At 41.4% G+C, this 20019-nt stretch overlaps 1 protein-coding gene across 4 annotated transcripts in view; it reads left to right on the forward strand.

Annotated features, from left to right (window-relative positions):
- fam172a (family with sequence similarity 172 member A) overlaps window positions 1-20019 on the forward strand; it is a 154103-nt gene that overhangs the window by 111249 nt on the left and 22835 nt on the right. For 3 of the 4 annotated variants that reach the window (XM_037098754.1, XM_037098758.1, XM_037098757.1), the window contains exon 11: window positions 14658-15497. The exons of the other annotated variant lie outside the window; for it this stretch is intronic. In XM_037098754.1, coding sequence (XP_036954649.1) covers window positions 14658-14833 — 176 coding nt within the window. In that variant the 3' untranslated portion in view covers window positions 14834-15497. Of the gene's footprint in view, window positions 1-14657; window positions 15498-20019 lie in introns of those variants that run through there. 4 annotated transcript variants of the gene reach the window in all.

Genomic DNA, 20019 nt, shown 5'->3' on the forward strand with positions numbered 1-20019 from the left:
ACCTAACCAACAAACAATGTGAATCTCTGACAGTGTCTTTTTCTTCAGCGCATGGAAAAACTCAGACAACACTTTAGTGGATGGTGATTTGCTGGCTGCATCAGTTAAACCAGAGGCAATAGCGGTGGGGTCATATTGAAAGGCGTGGAGTTGAAAAGAGAAAAAAAGTTTTGTCAAAAATCAAGTGGTCAGAGTGGAGAGAATGGGAGACTTCTATATGTCTGAGCTTTGCAGAGATCTTGTTATGTATTCCCTTTTATCCTTCGTATGGATTCCTGTGATTTGGATTTTAGAAACTCTGAAGGGGCAGGTTTAGTTGTTGAGGCTTTGTGCCATAAACTCTCTCGGAGAAGTAAATCATCAGCCGCATGTCTGTATTTTCAGTAAGAAGAAAACAAACTTTCTTGACCCTGGTGGTATGGTACAATGGTAGAAAAAAAAAGAGATTTATTTGACAGTGACTAAGTTGGATGTTATTTGAGATCTCAGCCAGGTGTTTTGTAAATGGATGCTCTGATTTTGTCACCCTGAGACACAATAAGAGGGACAGTTTTATAATCGTAGCAAAAGATTTATTCCATGGTAGAGATGGAAAATAACTTTCACAGTTAATTCACTCTTTTAGAATCACAGAAACTGGAAACAGCAAACTGAAGGTTAAGGCAGACAATGAGATCTGTTTGGCTACAGATCATAGTCTGTAAACTTGCCCAACAGATTTAAAACTGTTTTGACAGGCTAACAAACAATTAAACAATTTAAAAAAGCCCTGTCATCTGAGTGTTTGGAGTTACAACAAAAAAACGGCTGGAATCTCTATCATGTTCTCAGTTCATTGATTATACATGTGCTAAATAAGAAAAACATGCACAGCTGGTGTTAAGATGGAAGAGACTCTGCTGTTTGTATTTATGTTCTCAATTCTGTTTAACATGGCACGTTACAGCTGAGGAAAAAGGAACTTGTTTTTTTAACTGCGTGTAGATTGTTATGTTCAGCAAGTGAAAATGAAGGTTATGCATTGTACCTGCACATACAGTCGTGGTCAGAAGTTTACATACACCAAAGCAAAAACTATTCCAGACAGCTTTAACCCAATTTGCCACCCAATTTGAATGAAGACATATATGTGGTTATTCAATAATAGTGTCTTCATTATTCTGCCAATGGGGCAGATCTGAATTTTTGACCTCAGATAGATATTTAGTTGATTTCCCCAAATGACCTCAGATTCTTGTGGTTCATAAGTTTACATACACCCACTTGTCTGGCCTATTTAACAGTAAATTAGTTGAAATCAGGTTGTGCAATCATTCATGGAATCATCCCTTTAGTCTGGTGTTCATTCATGTTGTGTAAAAGTCGAAATTAGAAAGTAGAAATTATGGGGTATAAAAGCAGGTTGACTTTACACACACTGCATTTCGACTCGAGACTTGCAATGGGAAAGTCAAAAGAATACAGCCTTGACATCAGGGAGCGAATTGTTGCCTTGCATAAGTCAGGCTCGTCTCTTGGGACCATTTCAAGGCAGCTTGATGTACCAAGGGCATCTGTTCAGACAATTGTCCACAAATATAAGCACCTTGGGAGAATAGCTGTAATGCCACTGTCTGGAAGGAAACGGAAATTAACATCTAGAGATGAAAAGCTTTTGGTCAGAAAGGTGAAAATTAACCCCAGGACCACCAAGAAAGCCATCTGCAATGAATTGGCTGCCTCAGGAACAAATGTCTCAGTGTCCACGGTCAAGAGAGTTCTCCATCGACACGGGCTAAGAGGGTACCGGGCCAGAAAGAAGCCATTACTCAAAGAGAGACACAGAAAAGCTCGGCTGAAGTTTGCAAAAGAGTACCAGCATAAGGATAAAGCCTTCTGGAAGAGTGTCATGTGGTCGGACGAGACGAAAATTGAACTGTTTGGGCATAATGACCAGCAATACGTTTTCCGGCGAAAGGGTGAAGCCTTTAACCCCAACAATACCATCCCGACGGTCAAGCAAGGTGGAGGAAGTCTCATGTTGTGGGGTTGCTTTGCAGCGTCAGGAACTGGGGAACTCTAGAAGATCAATGGAATCATGAGAAAAGAGCAATACTTGGAAATATTGCAAGGAAACCTCAAAAAGTCAGCCAGATCTCTGCAGCTTGGTCAAAATTGGATCTTTCAACAGGACAATGATCCAAAACATACAGCAAAATTAGTTTCAAAATGGTTTCAGCAGAACAAGGTGAAAGTATTGGAGTGGCCTTCACAAAGCCCTGACCTCAATCCGATCGAGAATATGTGGCGTGAACTGAAGAAACGAGTCCGTAAGAGAAGACCGACAGATATGACCGAGTTGTACCAAATCTGCCAGGAAGAGTGGTCAAAAATTCCAAAGGATTACTGTGAGAAGCTCATTGATGGCTATCCGAAGCGACTTGCTGATGTTATAAAAGTTCATGGAAATGCTAACAAGTACTAAGCCCTGAAGACAAAGGTGTATGTAAACTTATGACCCAGTAAAAAAGCAGTGTTCTGCAAAGAAATATCAATAAATTTGAAATTATTAGGAATTTTTGCCTTTTCTTTTTATTTCACAAAAGCATTAATCCTGGGGCTTCCTGGATGCTAGTTTATTCATGATTCAATTATGTAACTTGAATTTAGCATGAGATTTAGTGTAGGAACATGCACTGTATGTAAACTTCTGACCACGACTATACATAGAACTTCAGAAATGCGCTTCCTCTGGTCTAGCCAATAAGCATGGACCTGGTAATTCCTCACATTATTTTCTGTATAACTTGCTGGATTACCCTAACTGGGCATCCAAATCCTTACAACATCCCAACCTTAGAAGTGTAGGAGGTTAAATCCCTCTGACCTACCAGTAGGTGATTCATTACAAACTCATGCTGTGCAGTCAAACATTGTTTCAATCCACAAGACACACCACATCTTGGTGGAGATCCCACCCATCCAAAGTTACTAAATATGCCTTACTGATTTTTGTGGAAATATATAAAAATGAGGAACAAGACATACAAGAACATCATCTTTAGGTACCTCAGGAGGAATAAGAGAGATTATGAACAGGTGAGGCAAAACCTGACTGAAGGTGATGCCACTCATATTTCATATTTCTAGTCAATCCACTTCTTGACTAGAGTGCCAAGGTATGAAATGCTGGGAACAAGAATGGGCAAACATATAGGATCTGTTCTATGGTGTGGAGCACCTGTCAAATGGAACTCAAAGAGTGCCAGGCTCTTTTGTGAAAATATGGATTGCAATGTATTTAACTCTCAGCTGCCTTGGCGGGAGTCCTTGGCTCATTATCAAGAGTCTGTTGAGATAAACAGAGGATATGAGCAACGGAGAGTGTTGACTTGACAGAATATCTTCCCTCTTAGCTGTTTTCTTTTACTTTTGTTTGATTTTCTGACATTGGATTTGGAGGGAATTGAAAGTTTATAGGAGTGGATTAAGTTTTTTGTCAGGACAGCTGAAAGAGAATAAAAACCTTTAGAATTTGTCAACTTAAAGGTTCCTCGGCTACACTTAACTCAGCTCTGAATAAAGAGATGTGAATGTGACTTTTTAATAAGTAGAAAGCATTTGGATATGGCATTTCAGCATGAATTAAGAATTACATTGAAGCCTAAGATTATGTTTTTTTATTTCTCTATGACTATTTTCAGTTTGCTTTTGTCATTTTTGCCCTCTGGCCGCCTGTTACTGGATTGATTACATGAAACAGTGTCTCTGGAGTCATCAGTGGCAAAATCTGACTATTCATTGGCTGTTGGCATGGTATGAAATCCTGTCAGCATGGTGTATAAGAATGGCTGTCAGATCATGATGGACCCTCGCTCTACTTGGGATCATCTTGCCATTGTATGAGCATTTGCTCATATGATAGCAAGTTAAGGGAAAAAAGTCATTACTCTTCCCTCCGTTCTCTCTCTCCCCTTGTCTGGGATTAGGATCATACATTAATACAATCATGTCTCCATTTGACTATCTTCTAAGATACTTTTAAGCATCTTATCAGACGCACCTACTTTTTGGTATTTTTGACAACAATCCTTTTTTAGTTTGTAACTTCCATTTTTGTTCATTTGGCCTGTTGAACTTGCTTTAACTGGCCTGATGTGACCAGCCTTAATGGATTCCTCCACAAAAAATATATGTTGTGTCATTGACACAGAACTGCCTCCAGTCCATTGTCAGGAACCACTATAGTTCCTTGTTGACAGGGCAATCTGTTCCATCATGTATGCTGCCATCTCTCAGGGACATTTCCTTGGGATCAAAGACTCGACCACTTTGATTCAGTTTTAGAGGACTCTCCGTGTTTATTGATCTATTCCAGCGCTTTGCTTTCTGTCAGACATTTATCTTCACCCGATCAGAATCAAAGATATGGTGACATAGTCAATAGACAAGCCCTTACTACAGGTCCCAGACGAGGTTGTCACCTATTGTTTGTCTTAACTGACTAACAGGAGGAAATGAAAATGATCAATATGTTGAGCTAATAAATGTGCAATCCTGTCAAAGTTAAAAAACAATATCATTCTTGAGCAATGGTGTGCATTTCTTGTTGTCTTAGCTGATCTCTGCACCTGATCTGAGTTATGTGAGGAAAATGCTTTAATGATTTATTTAAGATAATGTTATTTTCTTTCTTTCTTTCTTTCTTTCTTTCTTTCTTTCTTTCTTTCTTTCTTTCTTTCTTTCTTTCTTTCTTTCTTTCTTTCTTTCTTTCTTTCTTTCTTTCTTTCTTTCTTTCTTTCTTTCTTTCTTTCTTTCTTTCTTTCTTTCTTTCTTTCCCTTAACATAATTTTTAAGTGAGCAATGCATCATAAATGTAATGTTTTTTTCAGCTTTAAATGTTTTTCTTCTTTTCTTTTTATTTTTGCCCACAAGTTTTTTGTATTTTAGTGAAGATTGCAATTATTAATTTATTAATTTCTTTCAGAAGGTCTTCAGGAGTTGTTATTTGTGTTACACTTAAAACCTAATTGTTTAAAATGTGTTTAAACTGGTTTATTTTCAAAAGGAAAATATCAAAGCTTGGGCAAAACAAAAATACAGGTTTGTTGATGTTGATGCTGTTGGTTCTCTGATGTATTTACTGCTGGGCATAAATATTTTAGGCATGCATGAAGGATGCTGACAAGATGTGAAGTGTGATTTAGAATCACATCTCATATGCAGAGCACTATTGCTTTAACAGTTTAGGCTATTGCGATTATGCTAACTAGAAGCGTGTCTGGAAAGCCCAGTCTGTGGTCTTCAGTTCACCCCTGCGCTAGGTAAACTCCATCCAGGAGGCATTTTTATCCTCTCCTCTTTTCGCATACTCTACCCATCATCCCGAGGAAAAGAAGAAAGCGGAGGGACAAAAAGGGAAAGAGCCTGGCATGCATAAATGAAAGTTCAACAAGGTTCAATGAAACACTTATACAATTTGCTGCAATATAGTGGGGTTTTATAATCTCATTATCATCTTAGTGCCAGATTTGCCCATGAGGGCCGTTCTGTATTCACTCTTATTAGCTCCTCAGATTTGTCCATTTGTCCTTCTGCTACCCGCCTCGCAGCCAATCACTGGGACAGGATCTCTAATAAATACCCCCCTCCTTCTTGTTTTATCTCCACTTTTATTTTTTTCTCTTGCCATACCTCCTACTGCTGTATTTATGTTTTTGTTCATGTGTGTGTGTGTGTGTGCGCGCGCACGCACGCACGCACGCACGCACGCACGCACTCTTACTTGGGGCAAACACTAAGCTTTTTAGTCTGCGGTCTGCTTATAACTATATACTTGCTTCTATAGATATTATTTCCCTTTAAAGGCATCTGTATCTACAGCATTCAGTATGTATTCCATTGTATTGCATATGCTTTGGCTTGAATCCTGCCCATTTGTGACATAAGGACATACTTTTTCAACCACATAAAAAAAACAGTAAGGTTCAGATGCAGAGGGAACTGTATAACAATTTGAGAAGCAACTTTTACCACATTCTAAACAGTGTGACCATTTCTTCATATGACGTTTTGTAAATTTCAATCTGTGTACCTTTCAAAGGAATTGAATCAATACATTTGCACAGTGCGCTGTATTTGTGTACTCGTGTTTGTGTTTTTTTTAGTCATCTTTAATGTTCTAGGCCAGGTTCTTCCTGTCTGAATACACAGGGTCAGATGGGGGAGCTAACATACAGTAGAGCCGGCCACAGGCTGCTTTCGAATCCCCAAGCCTCTGAGCTGCTGTGGGTAGTGTCCATCCCTGGTCATTTAGAGGGCATCCCAAGATTAGTGCTTCACGGACATGGATCTCATTTGCCCATATGGCCTCTTCTCATTGACTCGATATAGGCTCTAATCCGCCCAGCCTTTACCCCTGACCTCGACATGTGGCAAACCACTTAGAAAAAAAAAAAGAACACAGAAACCACGCATATACCACATTTGATGGCTGTGGTGTCGACAGGATCGAGTGCAAGTATGTGGATGAAAATGGTGGGCAGTTTATTTTTTGATCATCAGGGGTCATACGGGATTCTAGCTACTTCTCCCAAATTTCTCTTGTCATTAAGTTAAAAATACCAAAACAACATGCTGGGTTCTTGTGGCTGTAGACTGGTTCAAGATGCATTCCCTGGTGTGGAATTAATCCAATAAGCCTCAGTGGGGCACAGCAAATCCTGACCAGTGCTAGCATTATGACTCTTAGCAATCACCTTCATCCACAGTCTCCCAGTGTCACCGTGCCCTCATTAACAGGCCATAAGTTGCCATGCAACAAGTGTTGGAGTGATGTTATCCATGTAGTAACAACTCTCTGATGATACTTATCATTATTATTGGTGTTCACCTTGTCTGCCAGAAGATGAGAGGAATGGGAAGACCTCATACTTCAGTAGCTCAGTAAACATAGTGCTATTTTAGAAAAGATATTGGCAGTGTTTTGGCAGTAAACGTGCTGCTTACTCACAGCTTCTGCCATTAGGTGAAGTTTGTTGATGGGATAAAGCAGATTAGAGCAGGGAGAGGTTAATCTATTGATTAATTGTGTGAGCGTGCCACCAGTTCACACTGCCACATGAAAAAAGAATAGCTAATTCTAAGCTTGGATTAAGAACATGAATGTGATTGTTTAATTTATCTTGATATGATAGTGAAGGAAGTCAAAAAGTCAAGTCCTGATGGACGTAAGTTTTTCATAGTTAAAGCTGGTGTTTTATTATCAACTACTACTACTTTTGGTTTGTATTCTTCTCAAACAGGGTGAATGGAGTTTAGCTGCCAACTTATCTTAATTTACCCACAGTGGTGAACAATTTGTAAATGTCTCTAAATACAGATGTGGTAATTATGTTGTGGTGCAAACAGAAACCTCACTTTTAATTAGATTGTGTGAATGTGGCTCCCTAGAAGTACTTATTAACCATAATTAGGTGCAAGTTAGACTTTTTGTAATTCTACTGATCTTTTACTGTGCTTTGTTGAGCTTTTTATACTCTTCTTTTTAAATGGAGACTGTTATTGTTATAGGTTCGAAAGGCCAGTTCATAAGTTGTAGCTGTTAATTAATACACACACATCCACACACACACTGAAGGCACAGCTACTAGACTGCAGAACCCATGCTGAGATCCAACATCTGCAGAACCCAGTCAATTTGATATGTCACTATGTTTTTTTGTGAGCACACCAAGTGTGTGAGAGAGAAAGGTTTTGATGTTTCTTCTGTTAGTTTAAACTCACTGCTCCTGTTTAGCTAAACCTTTTTGATATATTGTGGTAGCAGTTGTACCCCCTCTCTTCTCTTCTGCACAATTAGGTTATAATTAAATGCACATTTAATGTGATTGTTATGAAATAAAAAAAGAACAAACATTGAAGCTTTGAGGATATATTTGGAATGCACATAATTGCCAAAGAGATGATGAGAAAATGAAGGGAAAAAAAATCATCCTTGAAAGTCCTTGAGCCATAATCAGCCTCAAATTATAATGTTTATTTGTCTTTTTTTGCTGAGAAAAGAAAATTACATCTTATTTATATAATTATGTAAACAAAAGTGATGGTAGATTCCACAACCAGCCAGGTTTTGAGTATGCAGCACTGACCTTGGATCCTCCCCTGTGCTCTGTTTTGACAGATAAAAACTTTATTAACCAGCCATCTCCAGGACAGGAGACAAACCGCCCGTGAAACCGATGCGCGCTAGAATTAGAGAAATGTGGCAATTAGAGGATGATATTTTTTCCAGTGAAAGCACCGAAGAGTAGAACGGGGTAATAAACACGACTTGTTTGTAGCCTAGGAAGCAGCAATTATAAAGTGCTTGGAGAGTTGTTGTGCTTATTGTGCCCAGGAGTAATGAGATAGGCTGCGCTGATCCCTCACTGATGCTATGGCTCCTGATCCTCAACCCTCTGTTCCTGCTTCTCGTGTTTATCCACCAACATCCTCTGACCGTCGCTGGCCTGTCACTGCTCTGGGCAGAACTAGGCAACCTTTGACCTGTGTGTCAGCTGATTCTTCAGCTCTGAAAATGGTCTGGCACTGAGCAACAGTGTCATAAAGTGTAGCATAGAATGTTTTCCTCAGTGTGCAGCTAAGTGGGTTTGTTTTACCACCAAAAGAAATCCCTTTGTAAACAGTAGCCTTGATTTTTAAATGGTTTCATTTCAAGTTTGTCACAATTGTCTTACTCTCCATTTTCCCAATGTGATTTTGTTTTAAGTGGTCTTTCAAACTGAGATGATTCCAATGAAACACATCTTGATCTCATTACATGGAGCAAACACTTTGTAGTTTTTCATTATATTCTGGAGTCGTGTCCACTGGCGTTGCCATATCATTTCTATTTATATCTTTTTGTCCATCCTTTCAGACTTGAGATAATTCCCCTGAGGGCCCCTGTCATATGTGATGGGTCATGTGGAGAGGTGTGGTTTTGTGGTGTCAGCCTTTATACTTGGGTGAAGATATATGTGCATGCTATTCTGAACCTACAGATACTCACCTACACTTGTGCGAACATCCTCCCAAGGAGAAGAATGCTGTGTGTACAGGCATGTTATCTGGGTGACCTAGAGACAGACTGGTTATCACCTCTGTGAGCCTCTCAGGGCTAAACTACAGAGCCAGCGGAAAATCACCACTCCTGTCTTCCCTCCTGCCTCTGCCTCATCTGTGTGTTGGTCAGCCAGTATGTCGGCCTTCTGCAGGGCTCACCTCCTATCTAATCAACATGGACAGGCCACTTGTCCACATGCACACACACACACACACACACACATACTGCAACCATGCTCACAGATTGGAATACACATGGACATGCTCAGAGATAGCCTTACACATGTAGACACAGTTAGTGATAGACACATGCACACACCACACACATGCTTGCACCCACATGCTGATAATCACAGACACACTCACATTGATTTGGCTCTTCTCTGGGTTCCCAGATATGACTAGCTGCTGCAGTGGCCCAGAGGGCACAGAAGGGGTTCTAAGGCCAAGTGGTAGACATGCAGATCAGGTAGTGGAGGGCGCCACAAGGTTGGACAGGGGGGCCTAAGGGCATAGTGGAAATAAATTAGGTCTCCTGACTCTGATGGAGTGTCTCCTTACCCATCCTTGAGCCAAAGTCACCTGACCACTGTGTGGTTCTGGCTCTGCTTCCAATCACCGCCACCCTACCTTGTCCCAAAAGAATCCCAAGCCAAAGAGGAGACAGTTTGACGTTGAGATGTTAATGGATGGGGTCAGTAGGCTCCAAATCCATCTTTGGCGCCATTTTAATCCCCTTTTGTTTGGCTTATGAAATGCTTTTTTTCTTTAAGAGTGCATGCCAGCTGACCTTCTGATGTTACATAGAGCAGCTCCCCTTTGCCCTCTGAACAACATGTGGCCAGATAACAAAACCCTAAACAAAAGACATAGATTGCCAGAGCAGAAGAAAGGTGGGGGCTCACACTTTGTGTCTAAAACACTTCATGAGGGCTAAGTAAGGTTGGCACCAGCTGTTGGAGCAGAGTCGAGGAGAATCCAGGGGATGTGAATTGCATTTGGCACCAGACGGCTATCAGGCAGTAATTAGTATAGCTAACATCCCAGATGAAGGAGTCAAGTCTAGGTCAGAGTAAAAAACTTCAAGGGTCTTAGCAGGTAAGGGTTGGAGGCCAAGCCAAGCCCCCTCCCCTCCCTGAATATAAGCTCATGCCGTGCCTGCTCAGATTTGCTGAAATCTGTATTGACCTTTCACCTTGAGGTGTCGCAGCCAGTCACATGTCAGGCTGGCTCCTGTGGACCACGCTGGATGTGTTCATATTAGATTGTCTCAGTAGTTCCTACTCAAAACCTGCCCAACCCAGTCCAGAGATTTAATCTTACACACGATGAGGCTTTTGACATAGATGTTACCTTACAGCTTAAACCCATGCTTGGCATTCCTGCCCTTCTCTGGCCCCAGGATCAACCTTTTTCTGTCACACAGGCCCTCCAACCAATCCACAGAGAAAAATGAACACATGTATGGATGAACAGATTGATGAGAGAGGAATGTTTTGTGGTTCAATTCTGGAAATCACATTGTAATCTCTTTTCATATATGGCGAGTGTTGGTGTGAATATTCTGCACGTGTGTGTGGATGGTTATGCGGTCACTCTGCATTCATTCCTGGTTCCTTAAAAGACCTTTAATCCTCTAATGCAACCATAATCTCTTTTAATACATTCAATATTAGTTGACAAATCACATGGTAATAAAGTGATATGAAAATGTTTCTTTCGAATGACAGGGTACACCAAGGATTTAACCCGAGGGTCTAATCGTAGCTGACACACAGTATTTATTTTGTTGGCTGTGTCATAAGGTTTATGTCCAATGTGGGCCTGTAACCTTCACACAGCGGGGGCTAAAAGCTCTCAAATCCATGGCACTAACCCATTGAAAACATAAACACTTTAGTTTATCTTGAAATAAAACCTCCTACAAACAATGTATTTTTATTCATATAACATAAACAATGTTGATACATATAAGATATAAATTACAATGCAAAATACATGAATGGACATGTTTTTCATAAATTGTAATCAAGGATTTCTGTGTGTATCAGATATTTTCCCCTGAATGACTTCAGTCTCTGAGGAGTTAAGATAAACAAGGTTTGAACTAAATGAACTTTGGTGCATTTCATTTATCCGGTGTGCTATTTGTGGCGCTTTTCATCTCTTGAATCCTGTCCTAGTTTCGGTATCTCTTTTTTTTCTGAAAACATCAGCTAAGCTTTGGTGCACAAACTAGACAGCCATTAGATCACTGCACTGTAGGTCTGACCTCTGACCGGCTAAGCCCCTGCCCCGCCCTCTGGTAAACCCCTCACCCCAGCCCGCCCCATGCCCTGCCCCATCCCTGTCCAATCTTGGAAATGATATTATGGTGTTTGGATCATCCTCCTTGTCTTCCTCCATACTGTAATCCTATTTGCTCTGTCATGTGTTGGTGTTCACAGATGGTGTGTGTGCGTCTGTGTGTGTGTGTGTGTGTGTGTGTGTGTGTGTGTGTGTGTGTGTGTGTGTGTGTGTGTGTGTGTGTGTGTGTTGAGGTGGTATGACGTCTAGCTCAATCACAGCTGTTTGGGCTAGATCACTGGCCCCATTGTCTCTCCCACACATCCCAGAGAGGGTGGTCCTGCATGAGCACACGCTTGGGTCTATAACCACCCAATCACCTAGAGGGGTGTTGAAATATAAATAACCGTAATATTTTGGGCAACATCGCTATCAGAAATTTAAAATCACCCCCACCCACCCACCATCCTTGCGCTTGCCGTAATGAACATGTTAAGCTGAATGACAGAATGAGAGCGAAATGGGGTAGGGGGATGTAGTATGGGGGAGTCGGGGGGCAGGTGGGGCGGGAGGCAGTGAGTTCTCACTCATTGTTGGGTCTCGGGCAAAAAGAGAGAGAGAAAGCGCTGCAGGGTGAGAGGTCCTTGGCAGTGCTCCAATATCTGGCGTCTCGGCGTCCACATTTAGTTCCAGCTGAGTGCCCACAGTGGGCATGGCCGCACTGCCTTCACTCTGACCTCTCGACCGGGGACCACTGCTTGCCTGTTTCCACCACCCCTTTTGATTTATCCTTTTCTTCTCCTTTTAGCCCCCCTCCTCCTCCTTTTGTATTTTGGAAATGGCTTCATAACAGCCAAAACAGGTGTTTCAGAATTGATTTGTCAAAGCAATGGGATAGGTTTGTGATCACACAACCAGTGGGATGCTTTTGGGGCTTTGTTTTTTAAATACAGTGCAACCTGTCGTTCACCTTTTGATGAAAACGAAAACCTTAAAACAACATTTTTTCTTTCTGATGTACAAAAAACCTCAGGTGGGATTTTTTCCTAATTAGTTTGTTTCTGTCAAATATCCAAATAGACTTGTTTTGTGCTTTCATGCTAGTGGTAAGGGGGGTTTACTTGTTAGACACAGTTGAGTACCACTTGTCTGGTAACTGATGTTTAAATAGGAAATCATAGAGGATATGCTCATATGTACGTAAAAAATGTCATCAAAATCACAGTGTTTTCATGAGTTTTTATTGAACTTGGGTTTAGTGTTTTGCTGACAAAAGATGACATAAAGATGGAAATTAAATTTCTAACAAAATCTCAGAAAAAAAGTTGGATTTACAATGAGTCGCAAATGTGACAAAAAGTTGTGAACTTTTTTTTTTTTTGAACAGCTACAATTACTGGTCTCAACTTAGAGGAGCAAGGAGTGCAAGGTTTCTCTTGTTGTTTGACCTCCTTCCCCTGCACTTAAGGACTTTCTCTCAAGTTGGTGCCCTTGACACTGACCCAGAGAATGTTAGTGTTGGAGCAATAACACTGTCAAGTGTTGTTGTCTGCTGGGAAGGAAAGGACTTTCACTGACAAGACAGACCTCTGCCTGACAGCAGTAACTGTGTCATTTTCCTCACTTCTTTACTGCTATATATCTTTTTAAGGCAATATTAAGGCACGTGTTAATGTGCGATTCATTTTCACTTTCAAATTTTTAGCTTAAAGCTTCATGACTTTCATTTCCAAGATAGGAGTGTGTCTGTTTCTTTACCTGATATTATTTATGATACTTAAAACGTTTTCTATTTGAATGGAAAACTTGTAGTTTGTACTATAAATGTAATGCATCTGTTCAATGCCTTGTTCAGCAGAGGTCACTTAAACGTTACCGACAGTTCTGCAACTAACAATTATTTTCAAACCTTTAATGTGTAGCTCTAACATAGCAGATATATTGCTGAAAATCCATCACAACAAACTTTATTTTACCTGATGATTTACTGAATTAATCATCATTGACTAACTAATTGAAAGGGGCTAAGTGGAAGTCCAGTAGCATTAAACAACTTAGACAGAGAATGTCTCATTTTTCACATCCGCTCATATTTGGCCGATATTATAGTGATTAATAAGAGTAAATTGCTCCAAATTATTATTAAACTATTACTACTGCATCTAGTTTTGAAAATGTCACACACGTTTGTTTCATACTAAAAAAAAAAAAAAAAGAAAATTGTAAATTCTGGCAACTTCTATTTAAGGAATTTTCCCTGTAAAATTTTTAATTGTGAATCAAACTAAAATAGTGGTAGGATCTGCTGAAATATTATAATTTACACTTGTTTCATAAATACAGGTGCTGGTATTTAGAGGGCATCTCAAAGCCTATTTTTTTTTCTTGTTTTCAAACAAAATCCATAATTTTAATTTCAAAAAGTTTGTTTCTGCTTCTGCAGCTCGCCTGCCTGTTGTGCTGCCGTGCAGACGTTGAACGAGGTGGGCACCAGGCCAAAACAGGAAGGATCGATAGCTGTTATATGGGCAAATGCTTGCAGACAAGCAGATTTTGGGAGGCCTAATGAATTGCACCTGTATTGATCTCCATGGGAAATGCTTATATGATACAGGAATAATTTAGACAAAAACACCCTGGGTTGGAGGGGATGGAGGAGGTGGAGGTGAGGTTGTTGGCAGTGGGAGTTGGGGGCAGGGGGGGCGGACGTGTTTGTGCAGACTTTGTCAGGATGCAGATAGTGGGATCAAGATTGGGTATTGACGAGATAGGGGGCCGGGTGACTGAGCCACAGAGGCTTGAAATAAACTGTCGGAGGCACACGGCCAGTCATTATAGTGAAGCCGCCTGGCCCTGCTCAACCTTGAGCCAGTCGATAAGCTATTATAACCATGCAAATTGTGGCCAAATCAGAGACCTGACATATTGGTATTATATTCCTGTGCAGCCACTGGGTTATGCATCATTATTGGGAGCCAGCAACAATATGCATTATGTTCCCTTGTTGTTCACTGTGTAGACTCATAAAGGGAAAACGCTGCCCCAGACAGTAAGACAATAATGTGTGTGTGTGTGTGTGTGTGTGTGTGTGTGTGTGTGTGTGTGTGTGTGTGTGTTTGTTTGTTTCGGGGGCATTGAATGTTTTTTGTGGGGGGCACAAATTGAGCACCCTGATAAGTTTTTACATGCCAAGCTCATGTGCCATTTCTGTTTCAGAATTTATTTTTTTTTATTATTGAATTTGACTCCACCCCCCTCGTTGTGTCTCTCTGTTTCTCCTCTTCCAGCGGGACGGCAGCCTGCCAGGTCATTTACTCTCAGTGACAGTGTGATGCATCCTCAGGGCCAGAGTTTGGATGATGTAATTTGGACTAAAGGCTGTGTAAACACTGCTCTGACCTTGGTTTTAGATTTGTCAATAGGGCTGGGTTGGAGAACAGAGAAGAGGATTGTGTGGGATTGAGAGCAACGTGCCCTGGCTGTGATAGCTGGAAGTCTCGAGCTGACTGACTGATATGATAACCCGATATACCTCAGCTTTACCTCTGACCCAAGCTACACTCCTTAAACAATCCTCCTGCTCGCTCTCATTGTCAAAGCTCTCCGCTCACCTCTGCTCCACTCCTTTCTCTTTGGTGTTGGTCCACTTGGTTTCTCTTGAACACTCGTTATTGCCCTCTCGCCGTGTTCCCTCTACTCTTGTCTTTTCCCCTCTTCGACCCTGTTCCTTTCTCCTTTGATCGCAGCATTTCTGACTTTCTCTCCTCAGCTTGTCCACTGTCTGCCCTCATCTTCTCCACCATGGTGCTTTACTCTGTTTCTGCTGTCATCTATCCTATGCTGTTCTCCATGAGCTGCAGAGGTCAACACAAGTAAACACTGGCCGACAGCCCAGACTACACAAAGCTATTGATCTGGTTTGGTGAGAGAGGTGATGGGTCTGCTGGTGGGCCTCCAGGAGGGTTATGACCTCCAGGTCTAGACTACACCATCCTGGGTCCTTGGGTTGGGAGAGGTTAGGAAAAAATCGAGTATCAGGCCAGCAACAGTCAGTCAGTGTTGATCCACTGAGAATGCCTGAGGTGCGACAGGACTGCAGGTGTATGGCTTCATAATTTGATACAGGACAGAGTAAACGATAGCAGAGTTTGAGGCACTGGAGCTGTGAGCTTGTATACACAAAGCCCCTCCCCCAGTTTTATTCAATGTAGAAACACTGTCTGCACCTCATGATTTTAACATTATTGTGATATGATTTTTCAGAATAAACAAATCAAGAGCTGCAATATCACACCTTTTACTGTGCTTTGTTAAAGCTTGTAAACCCAAATTATCATTCTAAGCATGCTTGAACACATCCACAAACCATAGATGGCGTGAAGCAGCTATATATACTTTTCCGAGACAGATAGATGCTATTCTAATGTGTGTGTGTGTGTGTGTGTGTGTGTGTGTGTGTGTGTGTTTATATATATATATATATATATATATATATATATATATATATATACATATATATATATATATATATATATATACATTTTTTTCCTATCAAGGCTTAAATATTTGTCTTTAATTGTCTGAAATCGGAAATTGAGTGGTATTAATTGTAGCAAACTTAGTTCATTTAGTCTATTCATGCAGTTTGTGCTAATGAAACAATATACAGGACATCCACCTCTTATCACATTGCCTACATTAGTACTCAGTGCCTGTGTCTCCATTAATCTCTTAGGTTTGTCCTGCTGACTACAATGATATTACATTTCTCTGAAACTGCTGTCACTTTTCATTTGTTTGGTTCCCGCAAGCACATGAGCTGCGTGTTTGTGTCTCTGTCTTTCCCTGTATTTTCTCCTTCTTGTCCAGTCCTTTCACTCAGGCTTCAATGCGCTGGCCCAACAGCTGCCCTGAGACCTCTCGCTCTGTCTTTGCTGTCAGTGCCTTATTCAAGATGTTTTGGATCTGGATCACCATCCTCCAGGAGATTCAGCATCTTCTCTTGCCTCTGTACCTTGTGTGCCTGTTGCCCTTGCCTCTCTTTCTTTGTGTGCTCACTTCCCTTTTATCTATGTGCAGTGTAGTTTGTCCTTTTTCCAGGTGAACTCAAGTTGGAATTTGCTTGATGTCCTGCCAGAACCATATTTTTCATATATGGCAGACTATATCAATTATTGTAGCATTGTGATTATACATTTGTTTGTTTACAGTGTCTCTTCTGTACACACTCTATTGCATGTCTGTCTGTCTGTCCCTAGCCCTCCTCTGAATATTTCCCATCTTTTCCACATTTTTCCTGTTTTGTTTCCATTTTTCTTTTTTTCTTCATTAGATTGAGGGGTCTAAGGATAGATACGTAGCACAGACTGTAAAGCCCCTTCAGGCAAATTAGTGGTATTTGTCTTTAAAGTTAAAAAATGTATTGACTCGACATTGTCGATGCATGTACGTTGAAAGGGTTCGAAGCCCACAGAAATGAGAGTTAAGTCAATATATAATTAGGAATATATTATAACGATGATGGTTGCAAGCCTTTTAGCAAAACTGGCTATAGGAGGCTGGAGAGTGACTAGTGGTGTTACGGTGGAGTAGGAGGCTGCCGTTGTGCATCCTTCTATGACCCTGACCTTACAGTTAAGGAAGTGTGAATTTTTTATTGGATTCACTGTACCATGCAATCCATACCTTTCTCTGTTTTGAGCTTACACACGCACATACACGTTCTTTACACAGCTTTGAACCACCTGTCTTCACTCAGTTAGAGCAGCAGGAGCTGGTGTCAATGTGTTCACTAAAGGCATGAAAACCCTCTAGCAACATTGTCAGAATATGTGTCTGTTGTCTTTGAATCTTCAAAATGTGCAGTGCTATTTATTTATCTATATAGGCAGAAGTCAGTTGTAGGGGCCACTCAGTAACCATTTGGTTTCATAAGCCTGTTCAACAACTCGGGGCAATGCAGCTGATGTTTGAGAATACACAAATTTGTTCCACCAAGTTCTGCGTGCAGTGGCTCGCAGATGGGCAGCGATTAATCAGAGAGGTAACTGTGAAGTAGTTTGCAATTAGACTGGAAAGCTCTGAGGCATGCTAATTGAATCAGAAAATTAGCGACAGCTCTGTACCGAGCTGTAATAGGCTAGCTGCCGCTTGCAGCAGGTGCTAGCCCACTCAGCTGTGGAACAAGGTATTTAAGTCACATTAGCAGCAGTAAAAATATTCCTTGATATGGAACAGTTAGATTTTCTGCTCGTTTTCACTGCCCATGTCACCAGGAAGAGCCAAACAGAAAGGCAGTCAGCTCAGCCGGTTTGTGCCACGAACACAGCTGCCATCACCTTAGCAAAATCTAAATGAGTAAGGAACAGATGTGTTGAAAGATACGTGACGACATTTCAGTAATATATGAGTAGAGATAAGCTTGACAGAGATCAAATGTAAAAGACATAGAAAACCTAATTGTTCTGTTATTATAGACATCGGTCTGTTTTTTTTAGCTCTCTCAATTGTTTTTCTTTCTGCTCCTTTGCTGCTCCTATTCGCACTCCTCAACCACGCTCACTGCTACCGCCCCCACTTCCTCCTTCCTATGTCCTCCCCAGGGCTCCTGTTTGCTGACATCTTTCTCTGACACAACATGAAAAAGTGTTGGGAAATTAAAAATTGATCACTTTTGAGCATGTGGGGTTGCTGTCTCCCCTGCTCATTGGCTACGGGAAGTAGAGAGAGAGAAAGAGAGAGAGAGCAAGAGAGAGGGCGTCGCTTTTGTGGGAAGGCTGTGCAAGCAAAAGTTCTATCAGGGTTTCCATAGAGTCAGAGTTAGGGAAGGGAGTGAGGGAGCAGAGAAGCGAGGCAGAGAGAGATGTGCAAAGGACGAGGGAGTGATGTAGAGGTAGAGAATTCCCCAGGCAGACAGTGTTGTGCCTCGTAGTTCTGGCTTTAAAGCATACTGCGTGCCACACATACAGTCGAAGCAGAGGCCACGACAGAGAGGAGGGAGGTGTGTGTGAGGATGTTTGTGTGTGTGTGTGTGTGTGTGTGTCTATGTGTGTTTGTGTGTACACTTCAGGCAGACAGCATCCTCTTTTCTGCCTGTTGAGCCCCCCAGTCCTCCTCAACATTCTGATCCTGCCCTGGCTCTGCTAACTCTGATATCTTCATCAGACATGCCTGCACACACACACACACACACACACACACACACACACACACACACACACACACACAGAAAAATTATACCCACAAGCACAAAATGCATATATGCATGCTTAGACAAATACACAATCATACAAACATGCATACATGCAAGCTAATGCACACACGCATCTGTTTATGTTTCGCAGACACACACACACAAATAAAACATTTGCACATTTTCAGCTGTGTAGGATCACGCTTGTGAGGATGATTGTGCCGTCTGTATACATTGAGTGTATTGATTAGTGTGTTTTTGTGTGTGTTCACATGTTCGGGTGTCTGTGCTCTGCCTGAAATGAGAGAGGATGGAATGAGGTCTTAGGCTGATGAGAAGCCGTTCGCCATGAACCAATGTCATGCATTGATTTTCCTGGTAATGAGTTCCTAGAATGTAGACATGCACAGTGGCACTGAGTCGCACGCATGCGGTGCACACACATATGGCTCACATGTCGCAAGCACTCCTCTTCATGGACGCATATGTAAAAGATAGCTAATGAGAACATGCATCGTCAATTGGTTATAAAAATAGAATGTGTTGCAAGAAGGTTTGTGTTCAACATCCGTCAGCATGTTGTTGGAACACCTTGCAAACGGTCGTTACTGCTCAGATTATAATATCAGTTAATTTCATTGCATTTGTTCATCAAAGAGAAAGCATCTTTACAATGTTTGTGATTGTTTTTGCTGACCATGGTACTTTCTAAAGCTAATTAATAACCCTCTCAAACCCAGTTATGGCAGGCACTTCCAATTCTTGTTAATATTTGCTGAAGTGGCTCATGCACTTTCATTGCAAATCGTGCTCTGGCACGAATCCGAACTCTGTACTGTTCACCCCTCCAAAATTAGTCAGGAGAGCTTCGCTTCCTTAAAGACTCTTTCTTTATCTCCACACCCCTCTCTCTTTTCCGCGCTCCCCTGCTGAGAGGATAAGGGGCACTCCCACTCTTAGTCAACTGTGGAGCATTCACACCGAGGTAACTGTAAGGTTAGCTTGATCAGCTTTTAGTTAGGAAACTTTGGCACCTGCTGTGGAATAGGCCCTCAGGCAGTTTGGCTTACTACACCGAAACTTTTACTTTCAGTGTTTACCTCAACTTTCCCGGTCGTTCTACATGTGACTCCCCAACATTTTTTTAAAGAAAGAGAGTCACATCATGTGGTTTTTCTTCACTTTGATGCTCTGAAGATAATTTCCTTTGGCATAGGTCATGTGGTTCTTTAGGAATCTAATCAAGTTGCTATTACTATTCCAGCAATCATTATGCTTTAGCGTGAAGAGAAATTCCTCCAAGCATGTTCCCTCCCTATACAGCTGCAATTCAGTCAGCTCTGCTCCCGGCAGCATATTCCAACACCAGCTTGTTAAACAATTTCAAATCTCAACGCCAACTCTAGCCTATTCATACAGTTACCCCCCCCTCTAAGCCCTCCCTCCATCCTTCCATC

Source organism: Acanthopagrus latus, chromosome 5 (assembly GCF_904848185.1).
Source record: "Acanthopagrus latus isolate v.2019 chromosome 5, fAcaLat1.1, whole genome shotgun sequence".
Taxonomy (NCBI): domain Eukaryota; kingdom Metazoa; phylum Chordata; class Actinopteri; order Spariformes; family Sparidae; genus Acanthopagrus; species Acanthopagrus latus.